The sequence below is a fragment of the Triturus cristatus genome, chromosome 1_1, assembly GCF_964204655.1.
Source record: "Triturus cristatus chromosome 1_1, aTriCri1.1, whole genome shotgun sequence".
NCBI classification, from domain to species: Eukaryota; Metazoa; Chordata; class Amphibia; order Caudata; family Salamandridae; genus Triturus; species Triturus cristatus.
In genome coordinates this window covers 93,460,519-93,484,439 of record NC_140579.1, presented here as the reverse complement: position 1 = coordinate 93,484,439, position 23,921 = coordinate 93,460,519, and the positions used below count along the sequence as shown (strand labels likewise).

At 45.2% G+C, this 23,921-nt stretch overlaps 1 protein-coding gene across 1 annotated transcript in view; it reads left to right on the top strand.

Annotated features, from left to right (window-relative positions):
* The first annotated feature begins 214 nt into the window (after nt 1-214).
* LOC146869593 (keratin, type I cytoskeletal 20-like) overlaps nt 215-23,921 on the top strand; it is a 57,287-nt gene continuing 33,580 nt past the window's right edge. The window contains exons 1-2 of the mRNA XM_085607747.1: nt 215-676; nt 13,264-13,346. Of these exons, the coding sequence (XP_085463873.1) occupies nt 299-676; nt 13,264-13,346 (461 nt within the window). The 5' untranslated portion in view covers nt 215-298. The remainder of the gene's footprint in view (nt 677-13,263; nt 13,347-23,921) is intronic.

The window sequence follows — 23,921 nt, the reverse complement described above, 5'->3', positions numbered from 1 at the left end:
TCCTGGTAAACCTCTCCCGCACCGTGTTTGGCCGGTGAGCTTCATCTCAAGGGGTCCAGACAGCTTACACTCCATTGCACCTGTATGTACCCTGCCTTGCAGGTGATAGGTCACTTTCAGTATGCTCCCTTATCACTTTTACCAGAAAAGATAATAAAGTGTGGAAATCATACTGGGTGGTGCTGGCTGTAACCCAGCCCTGCTTCTGATCTATAAAAAACACAGGGAGCAGTGGTTTCCGGGCATTGCCTTCTCCAGCCGGTCCACCACATCACTGATCTAGAGTCCACTGCACACCATGGCGATGTCCAGCAGGGTAGTCATCAAAAGAAGAATCTCTTCAACCTCGGCCCAAACCGTTCGTCTGACCCCCAGTGTTTATGGGGGGGCCGGGGGCTACGGGACTCAAGTTTCTTCAAGGGTCGCCTATGCACCGCTGAAGTTCAGCGTCAATCAGTACAGCTCAGGTGACAACCTCTTGATGACGGGCAACGAGAAGATGACCATGCAGAACCTCAACGAACGCCTGGCCACCTACCTTGAGAAGGTGCGATCGCTGGAAAGTGCCAACTCCCAGCTGGAGATCAAAATCAAGAAGCACTACGGCAAGGTGTCCCCCGCCAGCGGACGCGACTTCAGCAAATACTACCAGACCATCCAGGAGCTCCAAGGTCAGGTAAGGACGCGTGGCCATCAGTGTGGCAGGCTGCTTCATGGGCCAGGCAAGATGGGTCTAGCCACTGGCCATCAACAGGTCCATTCCACAGAAACAGACCACATTGTTTCTGCCTTTCTATAATTCACAGGAGATAGTCAATGGGTGTAACTGACGTAGGAGGTTTCTAAATCCACCAGGGCCATTAAGAAATACTCGTACACTACTTGTACAATACGTGAGCAAGAGTCTATCAGTAGGGGTGGGCTAGAAGGAATTGTTCCACCATTTTAGAAAATGGGACATTTTAAATTCTTTTGTCATTCTGGTGCGATTATTTTGATCACGCTAAGTATGCCTTAACGTAGGAATTTAATGTCTGTTAAATTCCTGACTAAGGCATACATAACATTGGAGGTGGATTCATGTGATACGACCACAGGGTCGTATCATCAGCATGTCGCCGTTTTACATGGAACATCACTGGAATATACATCGTCATGGCGCTAAGCGTTGTTAAAACAACGCTAGCCTGGCGAAATATTCCAGCGATAGAAAAAAATGCGGTATACAAGGTCGGTGATAATTATCGCTGCCTGTTGCAAATACGCCCCCTGGTAACGTGCTGCTGCACAGTGGAAGGCTCTTCGCAAAGGTTGATTAGCCAGTTTCCGTTGCTTATTGCTGTATTTGCATGTCAAACTGGTTCAAATGATGTGAAACCTTTGCCCACATAGTGCTATACAAGTATAAAAACGACCAAAAAGAGATAGTAATATCACAAAATGTGTGCATTATGCCATACAATTATCATTTTCTTGCTACATAATTTCATCAATTCTGGTGCATATTTTGGACCTCTCCTGCCGCATAATTCCAGTGGACCAGCTCACAAATTACTGCATGCTGCATGAGTAAGAAGCAAAGTACCAGGTGCGGAATGATTGCGTACAAACTCTTCGTGGGGCATCAGGTGGCCATTTGGGAAGAACTCACCAACTGTCTCCACACCCCGTTGTGTCCACCCCCTTATCCGAGTCATTGATACTATCCCTCATCTAGTAGGTAAACCACAGAGCGGGATATTCAGGTGTATGGAAAGGGCAGCTTTGCTAACTTATGAGCTTGTTTCCAATAGTGTAGCGCATTATGTAGGAGATAAGGAGGATCCCGCAGATTCTGCGCGCCCGGGCCTAACAGTGATTGAAGGGTTCCTTGTTTCAAAAAGTCAGGGGAATGCCCAATTTCAAACACATTTTTGCCTGCCAACTAATATGCCAACCACTGTAGTAGTCCGACTATACAATATTTTTTTAAATCAGATGCCCCCAGCCCACCTGCATTACTAGATAGTTGCAACTTAGCCAATGCCATCCTATGTCTGCCCGTCCCCCAAATTAAAGAAGACAACAGGGTATTAAGTGTTTTAAAAATCCAGGCCAGGAGTACAACCGAGAGATTCACAAAATGGTAAAGAAGTCTGGGCAACATAACCATTTTGGAGACAGCCAAGCGGCCCTCTGCTGTCAATGGTGACGTATTCCAGAAGGAAATCTGGGAACGTAGTGAATTTATTGTCCGCACCACATTACCATCCATGGTGTTCAAATTGGTTCTATATATGTGAATCCCCAAATATTTAAAGGTAAGAGGCTCTATTCAAAATTGCATCTGACCAAATTGTAAATAGGGAGAAGCATAGGTATAGAAAACAGCAGCTACTGCATGATTATTTTCATTTAGATTTGGAAATATAACAACATATCATCGGCGTAGAGTGATACAGAGAGGATCACACCCCGTAATGGAATACCGTAGGGGACCATAACCTGACGCAAATATTGTGCAAGAGGTTCGAGGGCTAATACAAATAGCAAGGGGGATAAGGGGCAGCCCTTGCGCGTTCCCCGATAAACAGTATGAGAGGGAGAGATGTTCAAACCCGTCTTAGCACGAGCAGTAGGGTTAGTGTAGAGCAGTTTGATCCAATTACAATAGGACTGGGGCAGGCCAAATTTGGATAATACAGCTAACATATAGAGCAAGCTCAGGGTGTCAAAAGCTTGTCGCACGTCTAACGATAAACAGCCAGCAAGTGGTGTAGTTTCTAACGCCGCATGTAGCAAGGCATGAAGCCGTCGAATATTTAGTGAGGTTCTGCGTTGGGGTATGAACCCGCATTGATCAGTACGGACCAAGCGGGGAAGTAACGGAAGAAGCTGTGAGGCAAAAACCTTACTGAGAATCTTGTATTCTGTGGTAAGAATCGAGAGAGGTCTATAGGACATAAGCTCGGTCGGATCCTTGTCTGGTTTCAAAAGGGACGCAACCAATGTCTCCCTGGTAGTGGGAGGTAGGGCACCAGCCTCGAAGGAGGAGGTATAAAGTTGCAATAATCTAGGAATCAGTTGCAAAAGTTGAATAAAACTCCATGGGGAGGCTGTCGGAGCCCGGCAATTTATTACGGGCTAATGCATTAATCGCCATACGAATCTCAGCAGTAGTAATCGGAGCCGCCAAGTCTTTGTCGGTTGATTCTGAAATAGAGGGAAGTTGGACCTCTGCCAGGAAGCATGCGGTAGCATCTGACATGTCTAAGAGGGGGATGTATGTCGTTACAACGCACACTTTTACAACGCATGCACTTACAATGCATTTTTTACATCGCAACATCCACTAAAATGCATTCCATTACATAGCATGACACTACAACGCATGTTTAAAAACTACCTTTACAACGCATTCCATTACATCGCATAATATTAAATTGCATTTAAGGTAAGTATTGGATAGTATAGGGGTAAAAATTACTATTCTAACTCCAGGGGGTGCAACAGTAGGGTAAGTGTTGGATTGCGTTGTAATGGTATGCGTTGTAAAGGTAGTATGCGATGTAATGGAATGCGTTGTAAAGGTAGTTTTTAAACATGCGTTGTAGTGTCATGCGATGTAATGGAATGCGTTGTAGTGGATGTTGCGTTGTAAAAATTTCGTTGTAAGTGTAGTGCGTTGTAATAGTTGCGTTGTAAAGGTTGTTCACCCTAAGAGGGGAGTGGTATATAAGTGTGCATAGTATTCCTGAAATGCAGTATTTATTTCAACCTGGGAAGTAACCAACACATTGTGAACATTATGTATCGCCAATATGGGAGTGGGAGTTGCAGAAGATTTAATCAACCGTGCTAACAACGTGCCTGCTCTGTCCGTCTCGGAATGTGTGCACAGTGTGTAGGCATTAAAGTCAATCAGTCTCAAGCATTCCAATAATTCAGCATATTTAATTCTAGCGGCCTGCAGAAGCTCTATGCCTTCATCGCTCCTCTGGGCAGCTATCTCCATAGCCTGTAATTCCCTTTCCAGGTCTGTTATATCCCTAATCGTGTCCCTCCGCAAACCCACCAAGGTTCCCATGGAAACCCCGCAAAGGCCTCCCACTCAAAGGACCTGGACGAGGCATTACCCTCATTATCTACAAAATAAGTAGAGACAGCTATAGCCAAAGTGGTACGATAAACCTAGTCTTCTAATTGTATAGGTTGCATTCTCCAAGTCTGGATAGGAGCAGGGGAACAACCCCAGTAGTTCAGTAGTAATTCTATGGGATTATGATCCGATATGGTCTTGCCCAGATAATTACACTGCGCTACAGAAGAGGATAAATCAGGGGAACAAAGGAAATAATCCAAACGAGTATGTAACTTGTGTGGGTAAGAATGGAAGGAATATTCCTGCATATTAACATGTAGGGACCTCCACACATCCAATAAATTCCAGCCTTGTGCCCAGCTTGTCAAGGTAACAGCCTGCAAATGCGCTGTAGTATTAGATAAGGGAGGATGGGAGCGGTCAAGATATAGATCAAGTACCCCATTTAAATCCCTACCCAATAACCATGGGTAGTGTGATCAGTCTGAGAGTGCTCGAGAGACGTGTGTTAAAAATGCTTCCTGATTTGTATTCGGAGCATAAAGGGAACCCAACACCACCTGTCTACCATCCAATGCCCCAAGAAGAATGACAAACCGACCCTGGTCATCAATTTTACTCTCACTAAGGGAGAAGGGAATCCCCACCTGAATCCATATTGCAGTCCCTCAAGAAAAGGCAGAATATGCAGTCACATAAAATTGACCCCTTCAACGTTTTTGTAGTTTCGTAGTTTCGTAGGGTAACAGGTGAGTTTCCTGCAAATATACTATTTGGGCTTAATGGCGGTGTAACTGTGCAGCTATTCTGTGCCGTTTAGTGATAGTTCCCATACCCCGGACATTCCAAGAGATGAAAGTATAAGATTTGGCAGTAGACATCAACAGAAGATAATGATAAACCTCCCCGGTCGCCGCCCCCCACATACCCGTCCCCAAATCCCAGACCATGCGGCAAAATTACAAAAAATTCAACAACGTCCAAATACTGGGTCCAACGACCAAACTTCGTTCGACCAAACTGTGAAAACAAAATTAACATACTTCACCATCAACAGTTGCTAACGCCTGCGGGGGATGGTTGCTAACACTATTGGTATACAAACAATAGCAATGAGCAATATATGAGAAAGCCCAAAACGCGGGCCGGGCCAGAGAGCTTACTAAGCCATCCCTACCTGTCGTGCAAATATATACTAAGAACAATTTACATAGCAAGGAGAATAAGTACGCATGACTGTAACAATAGCATGTCGACCTGTACAAGTAACTTATAGCGAACAGGGAGCAAGGTCTGAAGCAATGTAACAAATAATACAGTTCATGCCAAAGGATCATAACTAAGTTGCGAGACCACTGAGGGGAACAGTGCCACGTTGCTGTCAGACTCCGAGTCCAAATTAGCATCAACGGACAGGCTGGTGCTAATGGATGTGCGAGAAGTACGGAAGGTAAAGGCAGAACGAAGGGCCCTCCATCACCTGTTGTCGAGGCGGAGGACCAGAACCCCAAATCTGGGTAAGAAGCCCACATTTAGGCCTCCTGAGGGGGGGGGGGGGCTGTGATTTAGGCTGCGAGGAATCCATTCACCTGGTAGGTTGGACATCGGGAAGGGTCCTGTCCGGCCAGTCCCAAGCATTGTCCAGAGTATCAAAAAATAACAAGCGCTGATTATATATAATTTTCAGTTTTGCTGGCACAGTTCCATAAAGGAAAACCGTTTATACTGTACTTCCAGAATATAATCGGGGAATATTGAGACCTTCACGTTATCAATCTGTAGCGGGCCATTATCCCTTGCCGCCTGTAACAAGTGATCTCGGTCTCTATAATTCAAAATCCTGGCCAATATTGGGCGGATGTATGTCGTTACAACGCACACTTTTACAACGCATGCACTTACAACGCATTTTTTCAACGCATAATCCATTACAACGCATGACATTACAACGCATGACACTACAACGCATTTTTAAAAACTACCTTTACAACGCATTTCCATTACAACGCATACTACCTTTACAACGCATACCATTACAACGCATAATATTAAATTGCATTTAAGGTAAGTATTAGATAGTATAGGGGTAAAAGTTACTTTTCTAACTCCAGGGGGTGCAACAGTAGGGTAAGTGTTGGATAGTATAGGGGTAAAAATTACTATTCTAACTCCAGGGGGTGCAACAGTAGGGTAAGTGTTGGATAGTATAGGGGTTAAAATTACTATTCTAACTCCAGGGGGTGCAACAGTAGGGTAAGTGTTGGATAGTATAGGGGTAAAAATTACTATTCTAACTCCAGGGGGTGCAACAGTAGGGTAAGTGTTGGATAGTATAGGGGTAAAAATTACTATTCTAACTCCAGGGGGTGCAACAGTAGGGTAAGTGTTGGATAGAATAGGGGTAAAAATTACTATTCTAACTCCAGGGGGTGCAACAGTAGGGTAAGTGTTGGATAGAATAGGGGTAAAAATTACTATTCTAACTCCAGGGGGTGCAACAGTAGGGTAAGTGTTGGATAGTATAGGGGTAAAAAATTACTATTCTAACTCCAGGGGGTGCAACAGTAGGGTAAGTGTTGGATAGTGTAGTGTAATATTATGCGTTGTAATGGTATGCGTTGTAATGTTAGTATGCGTTGTAATGGAATGCGTTGTAAAGGTAGTTTTTAAAAATGCATTGTAGTGTCATGCGTTGTAATGTCATGCGTTGTAATGGATTATGCGTTGTAAAAAATGCGTTGTAAAGGTAGTGCGTTGTAAAAGTTGCGTTGTAAAGGTTGTTCCCCATATTGGGCGTGGGTTGGTACCAGGTAGTGGCCTACGTGTAGCAACATGATGGGCACGCTCAACTGTGAAGTGTGCAGATAGCCCGACAGGGGCCACGGTAGTTTTCAGCCAGTTTTCTATGTACTCTGTTGGGTTAGACCCCTCCGTTCCTTCTGGTAATCCAACAATTCTGAGATTATTGCGTCATGCCCGACCTTCCGCATCATCGGCCCGGGCCTGAAGGGAATCAATCTGTTGGCGCATTTGACAGAGTTGTTCTTCATGGGCTTTCACTTGCGGTACCATGGTTTCTACAGTTTGCTCAGCAGATTTAACTTTATCGGCTTTTAATGAGTTGAGATCCACTGATATCAAGCCCAATCGCGCTTCTAGTGCAGAACTGGAATCACGGATTGCCCGCAAAATCATGTCCAGTTTATACTCAGAAGCATTAGTTTCGACACTTCCTTCTGTGCGATGCGACCGGCTAGATGAGTGTCCTGAAACCGTAGAGAGCGGACCTGCCCTCCCCGACCTAGTGGTTGCTTTGGGCTTCCGTTTACCCATGGTAAGTGAGGAGGTGCAGTGGTGCAAGGAATACGTGGCAATGGGTGCAGCTATCGTAAAAGCACTGAGGGAACAAGCACCCACTGTCGAAGGACACAGTGACAAGAACTGGACACAGGCCAGGTAAGTAGGCGACTGCAGAGCGTAAGAGGCGTGGAGGGATAGTAGATTCTGCAGGATCAGAGATATTACACTTTTGAACAGTAGCGACCCCTGCACCATCCAATATCAAAGCACTGGTCTAGCCACGGCAACCAACAACAGGTATTGAGAAGTGTAGCAACGTACGCACTATGCAGGATCAAAGAGCTGGGGGATAGCCATAACCAGTATAAATGGACCACAGAGCTGACAGCGTCTCACTGAACCTCACCGCTCCACAGCCGCCAGGAGCACATCAGGCTGCCAGCCCCAGTCAAGTTAGCAGTCACGTATGTAGCACTATGGGGGGGGGGGTAAAAGGAGACAAGTGGCGTTGATGATGGACGCTGCTCCCTCAGCCTCCAACGATTCGCCCAAGTGCACACGGGCACTGCAGAGGACCTGGTACCGATGTGCGGTATGACACGGTCTTCTCGGGGGAGAAGAAATCTCATGCACTGCAGTGGCACTGGCGCCCTTGTCCCCGCCGTGAATTTCTGCAATAAGGATGGAAAGGGCTATACGGGTGAATCTGGACAGTCTCCAGCTCGGCAGGACCCCACCAAATTAAAGCACAGCTGTGGAGTGGGTAGGCCCCCGGTCCGGGGATCAAAGTAGTCCCAACAGCCAGCCTCCTGATCACCAAACCCGGCCTCGCCAGTAGGGCAGCCCGAGGCCTCCGAGGCTCCGCCCCCAGACCAGGCCACAGGGAACAGAAGGAACTCGAGCAGCATCAACAATTTACTCCGCACAGCTAGCCACCACCGGGTTGTACAGGTGTACACTGGCACAACAGGGGACCTGTCACCGATGCGTGGCGCGATACGGTCCTCCCGGATGAAAAGGGGTCCCCCCGGGGAGTGGTGTACTGCTGCGCGCCACAACCGCACCGGTAATCTCACCGTGAGACTCGGCGGCAACTATGGGGAAGGCCACCCAGGAAATCCTGGACAGTTCACAGCCCAGACGGGCCCCGCTGGAGAGAAACACAGCAGCGGGGCGGGAAGGCCCCCGGTCCGGGGATCCACGTAGTCTCGACAGATCACGCAGCCCACCACGCCAGCCCGACCTGGCCACAAGTCGCATCAGCAATCGCCTCCGCCAGTGTGCCAGCTCATACGTTGACTCCGCGAGCCGGAGTGTCATTCCGTGGAAGCCGCTCAACGGTGAAGAGCGTCCCGCAGTGCAGACAGCTGAATGTTCAGGTAAGGAATGTCGGATAAGATACGGATAAGGTGGCCCCGCCTGGAGCTCGTCGCACAAGTGACCACCATCTTGGGCTGCTGACCACGCCCCCCGCTTGTATCCCCTCATAGAGGGGTTTGAGACTCCCAGCGTTCCACCGCCACACTATAACTACTAGTCTATATAACATCTTAAGCAACTCCACGTGTCATGTCATCTCCAGCACTCTGCAGGGCACGACAGACATATAACACATCCAAGATGTTTCCTAAGAGGACAGTGCTTCCAAAAGGATGGGCATGCGGGCACAGTGCCACACGCATGCCGGGCTTAAATGTGAAATTCCTGACTTTGTATAGGCCCTCAGGTCTCTGACACAGTCAAATATGCACATTTTCCAAATCCCATAGGTCACTGGGCTCCAAGGGAAATGGAAGATGATTCAAAGCTCGCGCACACTCCTTTAGGTGTGCATAACTGGCATGGAACCGCAACTCCATTATGTGGGACTCATCACCTCTCTTTTCTGGTTCTATGCACAAAACAGGAATCCGCCAGTTCTCCTGGGTGCATAGCACATCTTGCAAGGATGGTAACTTTGCTGCCGCTCATAGAAATGCCGTATTCTGTAGATTTAAAAAAAAAAAACTTTTCTATCATGTTTGCTACTATGATCTAAAGCTTATGGTATTTCAGTTGTTCAGATTAACGGCACATAGTTGGAACAGTTAGTAAAGACAGCTGGAGAAAAAATTTACAGGTACTATCTTCAGCTTGGTTTGCCTACAGTAGATTTTTTTTTCCAGGCAGTTTAGACTTTTGAACCGTATGGCCAAAGAATTTTGGGCCAGATGTATCAAGATTAAGAATTGTGGTTTCCAAATTGTGATTCTAACCAAATTGCAATTTGAACAGCGCAATTCATACTGTATTATAGTTTTAGTTTTTAAATAGTGATTCCTAGTGGGTAACAAATTGACCTACCTCATGAATATTAAGGTAGGTCGCAATTTGCAACCCACTAGGAGTCGCAGTCTTCACAGGGATGGTGGCCTACTGGGGTCAGCAGACCACAATGTCTGTGACTGCTTTTGATCAAAGAGCCTTTTTTCTAAATGCTGCCTGCAGGTCTTTATCCATCAAGAAAACAGGATCTCCAAAAATCGCTATTTGAGAATCGCAAAACCAACGTTTCATACATATGGCCCCTGGTCCTTAATCTCCTCTTGTTATTCCAATGTGCAAACTTCAGCTGGTCCAATGGCCACAGTATGACTAGCCAGAGGGTGGATGGGCCACGTTTTTAGTATGTTGGGTTGTTGGTCCACAATACAGGACTGTGCAAAGGGTATTTTCGCCCACAAGTTTAAAAATTCGATGTTTCGTGACCCTTGCAAACTGTGCAAAGTTTTAATTTTATCTTTACCATCCCTCATGCCATGCTTTTCATGCCAATCAAGCCCAGATAACATGGAAATGCATGTAGAATTGTTCTTGAATAGTTAAAACTGTGCAACGCTTTTGTATCTAAAAAGACAATTTTCAAAAAGAACACTGAGGCATATCAGCAACAACCGGTGATAATTATCGCTAAGCGCACTTAGCGCTAGGATAATTATCGCCAGCTAGAGTGGATTTTTATCGCTGAGATAGCGTGCTATTTGCAACACTTATCTCAAAAGCGATAAAAATCCTAGCGCTAACTGCCAAACGTGTGATTATCGCTGGAAACCCAGAGATAATCCCACGATGTTTGGCGATAGCTTGCTGATAGGGCCTCACATACTTAGCCATGATATCCACCTTCCATAGGATATCATGGCTAAGTCAGTTTCAAAGCAGGCGTAAGGAAAGTAGCGATAACAGAGGTTATCGCTACTTTTCCTGTCGCTATGCTACTTTGTGTGAGGCTTGATAATAGGAGAAATGTCGCTTAGAGACATTTCTCCCGTTATCCTGGGGAGGAACGCCCACTTTCATCTCATTAGAGATGCAAAGATGGGCGTTAAGGGAAATGGAAATAAGGCAAGGTTTCATGCGATAGCGTGACCTCGCAGATAAGGCGATAAAATTATCGCCGTTTTTCGTCCGAAAATGGACGCAAAAGCAGCGATAATTTTTTAACGCCTGCTTGCTGATATGCCCCACTATTTTTCTGTATAAAGGGTAAGTTATTCAGAAGCATTCTTTAGTTAAATATTCTTAAAGGAATTACTGTCCCACGAAAAAAATCGTAGAAAAGTAATTATTTTCACGTAGATATGTAAAGTGAAAAGCTTGTACAAATCTGTTAACGTGTGAAGTATTCCGTAAGTCTTTGCGCATATTACAAAGAAACTGCTCCTTACACACCTCGACTACTAGAAACATAAGGCCTCTAAAATTCATTAGGGTATTCTCGTCAAATTACTACTATCAGTTGGGGTGCTGTCTGTTTATTTTGCTGTTTACAAACTAGGGCACAGAAAGAACTATTTAAATCGATTTCAATAATTTCTTCTCTCATTCATTCATTCATTCATTCATTCTAGAGTCATATTTTTTATCCTATGCTGCTCCAATGTCATGGTTTAAAAAAATATTTTTTTAGGTCTGGCCTTGCGATAAGGCTTGTGTTTTTAAATGAATCCATAATAACAATACATACCTATATACCTAATTAAAAGGATTTTTGGTCAGCCTTCTTCATCCATTAGAGGAAACAAAGAGATGGTCATCAGAGCTGGAGACCCACCATTTGCAGATGAAAGAGGGAAACAAATACTAGAACAAACTGGGCACAAGAAAAACCCTTTGCAAACGGTCTAACATTTAACAACACATAAAAGGGTGATTTAGGGAAAATCAAGGCTCCCATCACCGAGTTCTGGAAGACACGAACATGTTTGCTGTAGGGATGCAGACAACTCACAGGGATGAAAAACACTCCAGGAGCAAACAGACCACTGAAGCACACGCCCAGGGCACCAACAGAGTGCGAGCCAGTAAAATCCAGAGTCAGGGGTCAAGGTCTGAGCCAACCGAAGAAAATGCGCTCCAACTCAACAGCAGAAGACGGCACAGCTGAAGGGTGAGCTCCCAAGTGACCCAATGACCCCGCCAAAGATTCACACGAGACCCGAGGAAAAAAGACCCCAAGGAGCCACATTAATGACCAGTACAAGCAGGAGGAGTGACACAAGTGCCCTAAAATCTAGGGAGGCGTGGACCGACCTCAAAGCAGATCGATGGTTGGAAGAACAAGAGCTGAAGGACGCTTTGTGGGGCCTTTGGGGCGCTGCAGCTACCCAGCCTGCCGAAAGCAACACCCAGTGCAAAGCTGACACAGAGAAGGGGGGGGGGGGGGTCTAAAATGCAAAAAGGAGAGCCAGAGGCCCAAAAGTCATAGACTGCAAGAGGCGATCTTAATGAGGGCCACTCACCCCGGGAATTAGGAAGTGGATGAAATGGGGGCCACGGCCCTGGACAAGGGAAAAACGCCAAAGGGGCTGCAGCAGGCATGGAGGTGATGGTGGCCAAACTCACCCTCAACACCACCAGCCCAGCCAAGCAACAAGGAGACATGGTAGAAACAGGAGTGAACCCCTAGCATGGGCCCTGCAGCCCAGGCTCAGGGCTTGCTAAATACTGGCCCTTGAAGAAGCCAGAACAGTGCAGGACAAGTCGCAGCTCTGGAAGTGCACGCCAACATCCATCCAAGCATGCTCAAAGACAGCCCTGCACAACGAACCCAAAACAGAAGGGAAAAGCATTTGCATCTAGGCAGATACTTCACTTCGTAAACCGCTGCGCCACATTATACCTCGATCAGGTAGAGCAAAGCCTCGTTAGAGTGACCCATTGAAATCTATGAGATTTTAGCGCCACTCCTAGGACGCAGGCCCTTTCACATAGGGCTTGCCCCATGTGAAAGGACACATTGCTGGAGTAGCGTCTGTTTTCAGACACACCCCACCAATGCATCACTTTTTCGCCTTCAGGGTACGTCAGTAATACTGACTTATCTGTAACTCCTTGCGACATGATGCTCCGTACACTTCTCATAAATAAGCCCCATTGTATTTAACAGCATCATTTAGGAAATCCCCAGAAGGCGTCCCAAACCCACCGCATCACTTTTCAAATGGGTTTCCACCTCCTTTGAGGCCTCAGTTACTTTTCAATTTTTTGTGACTAAATTTCAGTCTCAAAACATTGACTCATAACATACTGATTTGGTATTTGAAAGGGATGCCAACAACACATCACTTCCAGATAAGCTTTCTGACTCCTAAAATTAGATTATTGCATTCATTAAAAAAAACAAATCGAAGAGTTTGAGGTTTTATTTGACTTACTTTTTGTTTGGATAACGTTAAAAAAAATTAAAAAAAGAGGACTCCTTCACATTAGATGGAAGCAACCAAAAATTAGTTTTTTTAATATCAGAGGTGCAGGAAAATAGGATCCCAGATCCTTTTTACAATCTTCCATTGTGTTTTACTCTGATATATTCACCACAATTCTACCATTTTGATCTACAGATCCAGAATGCTGCACGAGACAATGGCCGGCTTTTGCTGCAGGTGGACAATACCGAACTGGCAGCCGATGACTTTAGGATGAAGTAAGTTTTGCGGTAGGAGCTACCATGAATGTTCAAAAGTAGAGATCAATGGTCAAGAACAAAGGTCCACAAATTTCCATTTAAATCACTGTTGACCTGACTGTATTTGCTGTACCAGGTAAACACAGATGCTGTATGAAAAAGTATTCATTGGGTGACGTAAACATCTTAAAATCTGAGATTTTCCTAGTGGAAATTGAGAATTGCATGTAGAATTTGGTGCCAATTTTGGTATCGGAATTTACCATGCGTTTTTGGGCTAACAAAATTCACCAATTGTGGCTGGGCGCTGTCATAGTACAACTCCCATCCATAATTATGATTCCTGCATTAACAGAAGTTTGTGCACAGATCAGAATTCTACTCTAAGTTAGCTGTACATTCTAAGTGAGAAAGAGCCATTTATTTATGTAGTGTCTCTTTATGGGGTAGATAGCAAGATGAGGATGAATCACATTGTTAGGTCTGGATTTATTGCTACTGTTCCAATTTACTATTTCTTCATACAAATATCTCATTCCTCTATATTAAATATACCAATTTAATTGAAATAAAAACACCTAAAGTAAAATGCTCATATTTATTTATGTAGTAAAAAGTTTAAAGGTTATGTGCAGTTAATTTAAATTAATTTACAAACATTACATTTATGTATTCTTTTAAATTAAAAAAAGATAAAAATATTTTAAAATGAAATACTAATGATACTAGACACACACACACACACACACACACACACGCATATATATATATATATATATTAACATTTATTTACATTTATGTAAGTAGTTGAAATAAATGAATTCATTTTGACATTATTTCCCTGAGTAGTTCTTTTAAGTCTCTGCCTCCATTATTTTCTATGCAAGGATGTTGTAATAACAACGGTTGGCCATGAGTGGAACTGGACTTACTTTAGGTTTGAGCTGGATACATATTCTACTGTTTTGGGTCTTTTTTAGATCTAGTAACTTTAGACATGAAGTTTGTGAATAACAACGGGCATACTCTTGTGAGTGGGTGAATGTTCCACTCAAAATGTCTCCCCTCCCAAGCCCTTCTTTAATTCTTCCTTACCCCTCCCTCATCCCCACCCGCTTAGTAGTAAGTAGTCCACGTTTTCAAGCCACTGCGCCCTGTCCCTCCCATAATTACTACAGTTATTCCTAAAATGTAATCACACGTGTGTAGATATCTCTGCAGTCAGGACAGTGATTTCTTTTCAGAAAAGTTGGGGGAGGTGGAGATCTTCACATGTAGGTTTCAATCAATCATCAATAAGCGAGCTACTCACCCGTGAGGCTCTCAAGGCGCTAAGGGGGGGGGGGGTGCCGCTCCGTTCAGCCGAAGAGCCAGGTCTCGAGGGTCTCCCTGAAGGTGTTACGGGAGGGGGCGCATCTGTTGTCTGCCGGTAGCTCGTTCCACGTCTTGGCTGCGATGTGAGAGAACGATCTTCCGCCTGATCTGGCTCTGTGGATCCGCGGGGTCTCAGCCAGTGTGAGGTTGGATGATTGCAGGTTCCTTTTGGGTACGTGGAAGTTTATTCTGTCGTCAGAGGCGTAGCTAGAGCATGTGGCGCCCGGGGCTATCCCTCAGATTGCCGCCCCTGGGGAGGGGGGTTGCTGGGGAAAAAGGACGGCGAGCACTTGAAAGAGGTCCGAGAGACATGTAGTATTGCCGCTAATAGTTACCTCGATCATGCAAGTTACATGCACATACATGACACGGTCCAAGGCTACACAGTTGAATACACCGGTGACTGGCAGTGACCGGCAGTATAAAAGAGAACACACAGACTGCACTGATCTATCTGGGGACTCAGAAAAACTGCATGTGACATCCATCGGAGAGCTGCGTGAATAATTACCTGGTAATCCCCTCAGCACAATGCAAACATGCACATACATGACACTGTTCGGGGATCCATCATCTACACCTGGTATGTGTGCAATACAATGCAGCACACATCCAAAGTGAGAAAAACAAGGAGACATTAAAATATTTCTCCCCATCGCGCCTCCCTCGAGTACGCATAGGAATTTAGTGCAAACCCCTGTCTACAATTAGTTGTAGATATAGATTTGCATCAAACCAAATCGGTGGTTGCACAGGAATGCCCATGCACCAACCAGGGAATGCGCCCTTGATGCAAAGTAGAGCAAGGGAGCTTATTGAACACATTTGCGTTACTGTCCAAAGCAAATCCTAATTTATGCTGGATAATAAATCCCACCTGAGCACTTTGCTTCGCTTTTGCATTAGAAAAGTAACAAAAACCCGACGCAAAGTGTTTGTGGATCGGGCCTCGATATCTATGAGGATATGCATATATCTGCTATCCTATTCACAAGTTGTTGAAGAGGTTTTTGCAGCTGGTGCAAATTCACAAACCTGGGCTACCATTCGATTATAGAGGTAAGCTGGCATGTTGCAGAAGACCAACAAATAGTCCTAGAGTGCACCTATAAACCACTTTAACAGGTTGAGAGACAAAGAAATATACAATTTGAGAGCACCTAAGGGCCATCATGACCACTTGAGTAGCCCATTTCTCTATCTCCTGTTAATATCACAAGCCCTACATTGTTGCTGACATGACTGTTGCAGGTATTCTGCTCTAGAACAGAACTATGCTTGGGACCATTGAACATCATGTAGGGACTGAGTCATCCTACTACCTCGGTTTCCATGACCCCGAGTCCAACTAGCTATAGTGCCTCACTTGCTCTCCTAACCATACCAGAGAAGCAAGTGAGTTGGCACCCCCAGAACACAACCCTCTCGACCCTCTCAGGGATCGCAGTAGCAGGACACACCCTTTCGCTCTCTCACTCGTACTTATCCACAATAAGATAACTACGAGACACGAAAGAAGTTTAGAACATTTATTCAAAATATCGTGCTCCGAAATGCAGTATAAGTGCCACAATTATAAAACAAATGCATAATAAAAATATTGTTAGCATGTTTAATAAAACCCATATACCATTCCAAGTGCTGCCATCTTATAAAACAGAGTAATCTAACCCCCTCACCCCTGTGAGTAAAGCAAAATGATTATATAAAAAATCTCTGGGATTATCGTCAGACCTGGTACCTTCACATTCACAGATGAATGCTCTACATCACAGCAGACGCACTGCAGTGCTCATGTCTCAGAACTCTTGTTCCATTGTTTGTTTATGGCTCATGTACTCATCTATATTCTAAGACATGTATGCACATAAACAACAGCTGCATTCTTGTGATATGTCTAGGAGCTAGTGCCTGGCCAGAAAGAGTAACAAAGGGCACTGTTGTTTGACCTCGTGAGTGGTGCTCAGACTAAATCCCAGGAAAAGAACAGAACGTGAAAACATATCCAGGTTCCGTGTGAAAGTACAATGTGGCACAATAGCAAGCGTGTTTATAATGTAACGCATGCAAAGGAAAATGCGGCCTACAATGTGCTCAGTTAGACTAAAACTACAATGGGCCATGCACAAAGCACACAACAAGCCCACTGTTTACCAGGAAGGAGACATGAGTGTCCAAGTCAATGCCCAATTCACAGTGGTATAGAAAAATCTGTACAAAGTGCACAGAACAGGAGAAAGTCAGGGACATAATAAAGGCCCCCACAGCTCTGCATGTGGGGTCGAGGTGACAGATGGCCCAGAGTTTCTTGTTTTGGAGGGGCCCCCTGGCCTCTAAGCCACACCATTGCGTGCCTTGCAGAATGTGTGCAATGGCATGGATTAAGAAATATTCAAACGCTCAGGAAAGCCACTGTCATTTACCGAGCAGGGTCCGGCATTGTGTGTGGGGGGGGGGGGAGGGGGGCTAACCGTTCAGGGGGCCCCTTTGAGCCCTTTCTGCAGAGGGCCCCCATAATTATGTGTTGCACCACTGGAGAAAGTGCATCCTTCTGTATTTCTGACTATTCACGTGCTTTAACCTGTTGGTCAGACGTAAAACATGCAAGTCACAATGCCTGTGTTGTTATTAAACTTACATACAACTGATTTCCTAACCCTGAACACGGGGTTAAAAATATTGTGGAATTTTTTGTGTGGTTTTGTTGTTTTTACCGCTTTGACTTTTACTGCATAACCCTTTGTTTAGCGCGATGTGAAAAAATGGACACTTGTTGATACAGTGTCACGGATTTCAGTGGTGAAAATCCTGTCTGTCATTTAACAAGACCCTTTAAATAGCTTTTCGAGGCAGCCCACATGCTTTGCACGGAAATATTTTCTTTGGATTACTGAGAGGAAAATCTGTGCGCCTCTCGGCTCGTGGCGTTCTTTCTACTCTCTGCACTCGAGAAGGCCCTTGAACCCGTAACTGTAAACAGGGCCACAACAGGAGGGAAGGCAGACTCACTTTCAGATGCCCCCTATTAGGCCAGGTGCAATGTGGAAATTACACCGGGGCGTGGGCATGGAAGTCACGGCTCACCTGAAGAACAACTTGACTATTCTGAATCACCCGACGTGAACCACCGTGGGCAGAAAATCATCCCGATGCCTCCTGCAAAATCCTTGTGCTGCCTGTGCCGGAAAAGAGGTAGGCGCGTGGTGGTGGAGCGCGTGACGTCACTGCCGCGCTACTTTTCAGTGCAACGTAAGGGCTGACCAAACATTATGCCCAGGGCCGTCATTGGTAGCGCTTTTGCGCGCTACAAGATTGACGGGGCCTACAACTCCCACAAACAGGGCACGTCGCTCGGCAGCATGATTTTAAAATCATGTGCGCAGCGCGCTTGCTCTTCACACAGGGGCTGCGTGCGGGCCTCAGTGGCGGCGGCCTTTATAATTTATTTGGGGACAGACACTGACACTACAGTATCAGTGAGTCTCCCCAAATAAATTATAAAGGCTGTTGCTACGGGCTGCCACCCCCAAAATTGTGCCGCCTGGGGCGGACCGCCCCCACCGCCCCCCCCTAGCTACGCCACTGTCTGTCGTTGAGGTATTTTGGTCCATTGTTGAGCAGGCATTTGTAGACGTGAGTGAGGATTTTGAAAGCGACCCTCTTCTCCACGGGGAGCCAGTGGAGTCGCCACAAAGTTGTGGCTGATGTGTTCGTGCCGGGGGATGTCGAGGAAGAGTCTGGCTGCGGTGTTCTGCATTGTTTGCAGTTTGCGGAGTAGGGACTTGTTGATGCCGGCATAGATTGCGTTGCCATAGTCGAGTTTGCTGGTGATTAGTGCGTCAGTGACTGTTTCCTCGATTCTGGGGGGATCCATTTGAAGGTCTTTCATAGGATGCAGAGGGTGTTGAAACAGCTGGAGGTGATGGCGTTGACCTGTCAGTTCATGGTGAGTGATGAGTCGAGTACGATGCCAAGGTTCCTGGCGTGGTCAGAAGGGGTAGTTGGGCTTCTGAGGGCAGAGGGCCACCAGGTGTTGTCCCATGCTGAGGGGGTGGTTCCAAGGACTTCTTTTTTCTCGGCGTTGAGTTTTAGCCAGCTGTTGGTCATCCAGACTTCCACTTCTTGCATTCCTCTCTGGAAGTTGAGTTTTGCGGTGGTGGGGTCTTTGTTGAGGGAGAGGGAGAGGATGAGCTGGGTGTCATCATCATAGGATACGATGTTGAGGCCGTGTTGTCGGACGATGTCTGCGAGGGAGGCCATGTAGATGTTGAAGAGGGTCGGGCCCAAGATGACCCCTGTGGGACTCCACAGGTGATGTTGGTGGGGGCAGAGAGGAAGGGGGGTAGTCTGATCCTTTGGCTTCTTCCGGTGAGGAACGAGCGGATCCAGTCTAGGGCAGTTCCTAGTATGCCAGCGTCATGTAGTCTGGTTATTGGTGGGAGACGGTGTCTAAGGCTGCAGATAGGTCAAAGAGGATGAGGGCCGCGGAGTGGCCCTGGTCCAGGAGGGTGCGGATGTCATCTGTGGCAGCGAGTAGGGTGGTCTCGGTGCTGTGGTTGGCTCGGAATCCGGATTGGGACGGGCCGAGGACGGTTTGTGAATATAATTTTGGAGTATGTTAGTGGAACTATTGTAGCACTACTAAACTTTATACAAAATTGAGTTGATTTAAATTCACCCTCCACTGTAAAGTTATTTCAGTCTTTATCATTCATTAATATTTCTTCTTCAGATAGTACAGGAAAAATTGAAATATTTTTAGAAACATCCAAGTAAAATCTCACTATATTCCCTGGACATTCCCCTCCAGGATTTCAAATGCATCTCATAAATGTGAATTTATTAATAAAAAAATAAAACACATCTAACATCCTGCTTTGTCTTACCTGAACACACCTGTTATAGCTCCCAGTTGTCTAATTGGGTTTCAATTGCATAGATTCAATTTAGAAATGAGGTACAGTAGCTTTTAAAAGGCATGAATTCATTTCTACACAATATATTCATGCTTGATGAAATAATGTAGTTACTTTCTCTCTGTACCTATCATGCAGGTTCATATACAGTATCACCATGATAATGTACATCCCATATAGCTCTTGACGTTGGAATAATTAATGTATGATCTTATTCTAATGAAGTATCCTATGCTACCTCTAATTGTAACTAACCTTTTGGTTTATTTGCTGCAAATCTTGTTCATCAGCTTGAGGTGTCAAACTGACTGGGAAACCAGCCAACTGGAGTCCATCATAATTAATTAGCTCTCCTGCCCTCCTTTCTCCACAAGACAGTTGTCCTCTTTTGGTACAGTGCCATACAGTGAAGTCCTGAGACTGCAGAGAGTCCAAAACGTTGCTGCCAGAACTCTTCTTGGCCTCCCTAGAACCTGCTCAACCACCAGTGCTATCCGTCGGCTACACTGGCTGCCCGTGGCCAGACGTGTAGAGTTTAAGTCCCTCTGCATTGCTTTTAAAATTCTGAATTTCTCCTCTCCTGGCATTCTGGCCGACTTGCTCTCACCCTATTCACCCTCTTGTCAATCCCGTTCAATGAGACAACATCTGGCGGTTGTTCCCCGGGTGAGGAGGGTACGGGCGGGTGGGCGCTCCTTCCATACATTGGACCCCAAACTTTGGAACACTCTGCCAATATTCATCCGCAGCATGAATAATTAGCTGGAATTTCGCAAGGCCATCAAAACGCACCTCTTCCCTCCGCTATACAATTTGTCTCCTGTCAGCAGCCCTCCATTTTTCTGCTATCAGCGCTGGGACGCCCCTGTGCTGGGGCAGCTGTGCGCTTAATAAAATAGTATAACATGACATAACGTGGATAGCTTTGCTGTCTCTTACAAATATCTCTGACTGTTTCCAGCATATCAATTAGCATGTCATTTCAACAAAATGCTCCACTGTTACATTCCTCAGCTGACCACAGATCAGCTGTTGGAGGCATGCTCAAAACTCATTTTCTGCAATTCCAGTCCAGCTCACTTCAGACTGGTCAGCTGGTTCTTGCAAAAAGTAGGCCTTCATCAGTGTTTCATCTCACTGGGCTGCAGAAGGCCACATGCTCTGACCCTTGAGAATCCCCTCCAGTCCTTGGATTCAAGGCAGAGCAGGTCCAGGCCTAACTCCCTTTCCAGGTACACCCAGCAGCAGGGTCTTCATCTTCTCTTGTTCCCAAGTCCAGTTTTATTATGAGGAGCTTATGGTGGGAAGCCTTCATTATTGAGGTCACTAACAAGTGATTGGTCGCGTTTGGACTATGCAAATTCTTTGTATTTGGGTCTTCCCAGTTACTTGATCTCCCGTTTGCAGGTGATTCAAAATGCGGCTGCTAGGGCCATATTTCTGGCCGCCCCCAGCACTCGTACTTCCCCTCTTTTGTCCTCCCTGCATTGGCTGCCGGTTCAAAAGAGAATTCATTTTAAAGCTCTGATTCTTGTGTTTAAAGGTTTTAATCGGATTGGAGCTCCTTACTTAAGACATAGATTCCCCCGCTGTGTCCCTCAACGTACTTTGAGATCCTCTACCCAACTCCTGACTCCTGTTCCGAAAATTGCACTTGCTCGGGTCGGAAGCCGCTCTTTTCAGGCGGTCACCTCCGGTCTATGGAACAACCCCCCCCCTGACTCTCCGTCAGGCTCAGGATCTGCTGACTTTTAGAAAAAGGCTCAAGACATGGCTTTTCCAACTTTAATTTGGCTCCACTGGCATCTGTCGCTTGGTGTCTGTGTTCTCTTTTGTGGTTACGTGGTTGCGTGTTCATTTTCAGCGCCGGGACACTCCTGGGAGTAGCCGTGCGCTCTACAAATACCCGACATAACATAACACAACATTGGTAAAAACTCTTGATCCATTCCCAAGAAATTGTTCTCCCAGCCCTCTTTTGCATTGGTTCCTGTCTGGTTTACTGGACACAATTCCACAAAACGTTGCTCTGCTTTCAAGAGGACAAGACTCTTATGGTAGTGTGTGGAGCTCAGCATCTTCTCCCGCTGGCTGCCCAATGGACATGATTGACCTTCACTGGAAACCAAAGTTGGCTCGTTCTGAGGTCCGGGCCCCTGTTCTTGAAGAGTCTGATTTGCTGGAAGTGGATCAGCTTCTAAGGCACCATGACTCTGTAGCACTATTTACTAGAAGACATACAAAGATATAGAAGTCTTTACCACAGAACATCTTTCTGTAGAAGGTTCCTGACAGTTCTTTGAGAGGGCAATGTCCTTTTCCAGCCAACTCCCTTCTCCCCATTGCAAGTTACCTAACCAGTAATTACTCCTGCATGTCAGCAGGTCCAGCCATATTGTTCTCTCCCAGGAAATGTATTTCAGAACTCTTCAAGAGTTATTTAGTGCCACTGAAGAAGATAGAACCTGGTCAGAATTGAATTAGTTACTGCCATGGCTTCTGAACAAAGAAAGTCAACTTTTAATAAAGTCAGCCGTGCCGCATATGTCACAAAAACCTATGTTCACCACTAAATCATAATACAACAATGCATCTATTTCCTATTCTCATGTGTGGCAAAATATACCATTTCTTAACAAGTATGCATTTACCATAGGAAAATGACCAGACAGTGACAAATACCTTTTTTGGATATTTTATGTAGTAATATAGCAGTCTAAATATTAGGACTATCCTGCGTTTTAGACATTATTCACCCAGGCATTCCGTGCTTCAAGGCACTATTTATGTTTGACTTAGCTAATGTCAAAATGTATGTTATGTTATATGGACCTGAGAGCACTCTTATCATCCGAGGGGTATCCAGGCACTGGGTAGGGGAGTAGGCCGGTCAGGCTCCTAGTAGAATAGCCAGGTCTACAGTTTCTTGCGGAACTCGAGAAGGGATGGGGAGGTCCTGATGGGGTGAGGAAGGTTGTTCAAGGAATATTAAAAGTAGCTTTCTGCTGAAAATGTTTTCCTTTGACATGTGCCTCACAGCACACCAGCTTAGATATGCAATGGCCGGCCTGAAATAATCATTATAGAGTGACTTATGGGGTGGTGAAAATCCACATGGTATCGCACGTCACATGTAACCTTTATGCCACTAGTGCACTGCATGTGCCACATTACTTTGAATTAGCATAATAGTTAAATATGCCAAACTTTCACCATATTTTCTAGTGCCTAGAATCAAAATAGTTTTATACAATGACAAATGGTATAAAGGAATAGATACAAAATCATTTTTGAGTAGAGTACATTTAATTACCCTCTCCACAATTATTATTCTTGCTTGGATGTATCAAAACATATTTATAACCCACATAGACACTAGCACCTAATCAATGAAATAAACACAAAAAATGACATATATCACAACATTCTATACATAAACCAAAAAACATATATATAAAAACCACAATAACCCTACAATATTATTATTCTCACTAGTGTCCCCCTTATAATTCTGGAAGGACCACTAAGAGGTAGTCCAGGTGGCACACTTAAGGCTAGTCAACTAATACAAGTCATTCTAGTGTGACACCCTACAATTCTAAACAATCACTACAGTTCAAATGACTCCTCCTTAGAAGTGTCGAAGTGACCACGTTTCAGCCTTTATTCTTCTTAGGCCTCCTCAGGACAGGGTTAATACATTAATCTATCAAATCATCAAAAAGACCAGGGTTCATAATATACAGTGCCACTTAGATTTCACAATGCTCAGGATACAATCCGTCTTCCACTGCTTGTGGTGGGACGCTCTCCATATGTATGCATGTACTGGTTCACCCTCTTTGTTTCAGTTCAACCATTACGCAAAATCACCGGTATCAACTCTTATTGGAGTCTGGGGAGCAAATATCCTCTATTTCCTTCTGATTGTCCGCGGCTGCCAAAATGCTTGCCTAGAATCAAAATAGGCCAATAATTTCAGTTCCATAAGGGCAACAAAATCTGAGACATTAAATGTGAATTTTCTCACTCCCTCTACTTAAAAAGAATCAACCATCTTTTTTGGGGAGAACCCTAGACCTATTCTTTTACACCTCCCATCTCTTTAAGCGTTCATCCATGATGAGCAACCTTAGCATCTGTAAATATGGTCTTTTTAAGACCCTTGTAAAGTAATCGCTGTTAACATGAATAAACATGTGTGTTACCCAAATAGTGAGGCAATTTACAGTCACCCAGGGCTATAGTGTCAGCCTCACTTTCCCAATAATCCCAGGACTCAAAATTTCTGACACACAATCCC